At 58.2% G+C, this 1,395-nt stretch overlaps 1 protein-coding gene across 1 annotated transcript; it reads right to left on the bottom strand.

Annotated features, from left to right (window-relative positions):
- Nucleotides 1–209: 209 nt before the first annotated feature.
- LOC108525174 (CAP-Gly domain-containing linker protein 2-like) lies at nt 210–1,098 on the bottom strand. Its single transcript, XM_017866233.1, has 2 exons — nt 885–1,098; nt 210–386 (listed from the first exon to the last, which is right to left on the bottom strand). Exons 1-2 carry the CDS (start codon nt 978–980, stop codon nt 210–212), a joined length of 273 nt encoding a protein of 90 aa, XP_017721722.1. The 5' UTR covers nt 981–1,098.
- Between the last annotated feature and the right edge of the window lie 297 nt (nt 1,099–1,395).

Below are 1,395 nucleotides of genomic sequence, written 5' to 3'. Positions count from 1 at the left end.
GAGAGGGTCTTGCTATGTTGTCCAGGCTGGTCTCAAACTCCTGGGCTCAAGTGATCCTCCTGGCTTGACCAGCCAAAGTGCTGGGGTTACAGGCGTGGGCCACTGCGCCCAACCTGTAACTTTTTTAAGATGGGAAGAAAACAAAAATCAAAAGAGCAGAGTGAATCCAGAATCAAGTTTGCCTGCAACAGCACCCTCCCTGAGTGACTCTACTGTAAAGCTTCCTGCAGAATGCATCTTTGTCTGTAGTGACGTTTCAAGGATTTTCTCCAGAGAGGTCTGCCTGCACGGGAGGGACCTGGGAGGGCTGAGGCGCCCCTCACCTCTTGTTTCTGGGCTTTGTCCTGCTGGTGGATGCCGTTTGCAGAACCGGAATTGCCAATGATCTGGAAGAGTCAGGGGAGACACTGAGCGAGGCAGCAGTTCCCGATTTGCTCACTAGATGGCGAGGTCTTCCTATGGGACCATCTCAGGCTCCAAATTCCAACCCCTTCAGCCTGGGGCTCCCAGCACCCCCAAAGACCAAGCCTCTAGGGGCAAGGCTGTTTCTCCCTTCTTAGTCTAAGCCCCTCAGGGCAAAGCCATGTGCTCCTTGAACTGCGGGTTCCAGAGGGCAGGGCTCCCTCCCCTTTCAGCCAGGGTTCCCGGGACAGAGCTGCCTCCCGCTTCAGACAGGGGCTCCCGGGACAGAGCTGCCTCCCCCTTCAGACCGGGGTTCCTGGGACAGAGCTGCCTCCCCCTTCAAACTGGCATTCCCAGGACAGGGCTGCCTACCTCCTCGGACTAGGGTTTTAAAGATAAGGCTGCCTCCCGCTTCAGACGGGGACTCCGAGGACACAGCCTGGTGGCTTGCCTCCTGGTGGGCCCTGCCGGCCGCGGCTCACCTGGGCCTTGTCAGGGCAGCTCCTCATGGCCTCCATCAGCTTCTCCACCTGCTGAGCCTGGTCCAGTGCGTTCCGCAGGGCGTCCTCCGTGCTCATCAGCTGGTGCTGCAGCCGCAGGAGCTCGGGCGCCGAGGACGGGTCGATGAGGGAGTAGCGCCTCTGATCCGACAGGGATTTCTCTTTGTCCTGGAAGCAGCAGGAGAGTGGAAGGGTGCATGAGTGTGTGTGTGTGTATGCATGTGCACACACGTGTGTGTGTGTTGGTGGGGGTCTCGCCTCTAGGCAGGAAAGTCTTCCAGCCTCACTTTGTCTCTGGGTTCCAAGCCTGGGCATCACCCAGAGGATTCTCAGGGCTCTGTGAGGTGCTCCATTGTCTCCAAGTGGGGAACCCAGGACCCCCTCCCTCTGGTTTTTTTTTTTTTTTTTTTTTTTTTGAGACAGAGTCTCGCTCTGTCGCCCAGGCTGGAGTGCAGTGGCGCAATCTCGGCTCACTGCAGGCTCCGCCTCCTGG

Source organism: Rhinopithecus bieti, unplaced genomic scaffold (assembly GCF_001698545.2).
Source record: "Rhinopithecus bieti isolate Rb0 unplaced genomic scaffold, ASM169854v2 scaffold_14343, whole genome shotgun sequence".
Classification (NCBI taxonomy): domain Eukaryota; kingdom Metazoa; phylum Chordata; class Mammalia; order Primates; family Cercopithecidae; genus Rhinopithecus; species Rhinopithecus bieti.
The sequence above is the reverse complement of the archived record's forward strand: the minus strand, read 5'-3'. Positions and strand labels throughout refer to the sequence as shown.

Coding starts and splice junctions, on each gene's coding strand:
- LOC108525174 (XM_017866233.1), bottom strand. CDS start 980: ATGAGCACGGAGGACGCCCTGCGGAACGCACTGGACCAGGCTCAGCAG. Junction 387..884: donor GCTGCCCTGACAAGGCCCAG/GTGAGCCGCGGC, acceptor TGACTCTTCCAG/ATCATTGGCAATTCCGGTTC.